Source organism: Aureococcus anophagefferens (assembly GCF_000186865.1).
Source record: "Aureococcus anophagefferens unplaced genomic scaffold AURANscaffold_172, whole genome shotgun sequence".
Taxonomy (NCBI): Eukaryota; class Pelagophyceae; order Pelagomonadales; family Pelagomonadaceae; genus Aureococcus; species Aureococcus anophagefferens.
In genome coordinates, this window is record NW_008705715.1 from 569 (window position 1) to 1,868 (window position 1,300).

At 64.8% G+C, this 1,300-nt stretch overlaps 1 protein-coding gene across 1 annotated transcript in view; it reads right to left on the minus strand.

Moving 5' to 3' along the window:
* Positions 1 to 583: 583 nt before the first annotated feature.
* The window catches only part of AURANDRAFT_68489 (hypothetical protein), a gene marked incomplete at both ends in the record, with an annotated part of 31,404 nt that continues 30,687 nt past the window's right edge, over positions 584 to 1,300 (minus strand). Inside the window, one exon of the mRNA XM_009044184.1 lies at positions 584 to 1,255. Within this exon, the coding sequence (XP_009042432.1) occupies positions 584 to 1,255 (672 nt within the window). The remainder of the gene's footprint in view (positions 1,256 to 1,300) is intronic.

Here is a 1,300-nt window from a genome sequence, read left to right on the forward strand (position 1 = left end):
AAAGTCGCACGGTCCCTTACTCGTGCTTTACTCGTAGGGGCGCATGCAAGAGATGTTCCACGACGTGCGCCGATTGATGTACAGCTACGATTTCTCCTCCACGTGTGTCTCCTCCCTCCTGGCCTGCGTAGAGGAATCCGATTGCGGCGCAGACGAGACCTGTGCGTCCCCTGCGTCCTGTCTTGTTTTGCGTGGCGCGTGTGCGGCTGTCCTGATTCGCGCGTCGCGCGCAACCTCCGATGTTGAACTTCACTGTCGACTTCAACTTCAGGTTACTTCTCAAGTTCCAGGAAGAAGCGCCAACTGAATGCTGCGTCCGAGGACTCTGCGAGCCGCAAGCTCCTCTTCGGCTCCAACGCCGTCGGCCAGTGCGTGTGCGACTAGACGCCGCCGAAACCCGCGCGAGATGAGCCGCCCTCGCGCGAGGTCGAAACCCATTCCCGCCTCACCACGCCCCTCCGCGTCCCGCCCTTCCGAAGTTCCTACCTGCCCCAGCTTTAAACTCAACACCATGAATATGAGGCGCGCGAATATGAGGCGCGCGCGCGCGTGCCCAAAGGAAGCAGATTCAACACAAACATGCTTACCCACTTCCCGCCTCCAAAAACGGACACACGTCCGTCTCGCCCCCGACGCTGTCCCAGGGCACGAGGCGGTAGGCGGCCTGGCGGTCCTGGTCCGCCTTGGGCGTCGGGATCGCGACGGTCGTCACCGTCGACCGCCCGTCGACGTTGACCTCGAACGCGAACGCCGTGCCCCGACTGTCGTACTTGTTCGTGTCGTCGAGGGACGTGAACGCGACGAGGTAGTCGCCGTTGGCGAGGGCCGCCGCGGAGCCGCCGACGAGGTTGTAGAGGTCGTCGGTCTTGAAGTTGACGTCGAGCGCGGACGGCCACTCGAACTGCCAGCGGACCCTGGCGACGCGCGCGGCCGCGTCGAGCTCGTAGGCGATGGCCCGCGAGTAGCAGCCGGACGTGTTCGCCGTCGCGCAGCCCGGGCGGTCGTCGCCGTCGTCGATGACGAGCAGGTCGCCGTTGGGCAGCTGCAGCGCCGAGTGCGGGTCGTAGAACTTCTGAGCGTCGTCCTCGAAGCCGTACCAGATCCCGCCGTCGCCGACGCCGGCGTCCGACGCGTTCAGCGTCGACGACAGGGTCCACTGGGCCCCCGAGCCGTCGTGCGCGAGGGACCAGATCGTGTTGAGCGTCCGCGACGCGACCAACACGTTCTCCTCGACGCCGACGGACACGGACGACACCTGCGCGGGAAAAGAGATATTCAACGTCGCTTCAACGTGGGTGTT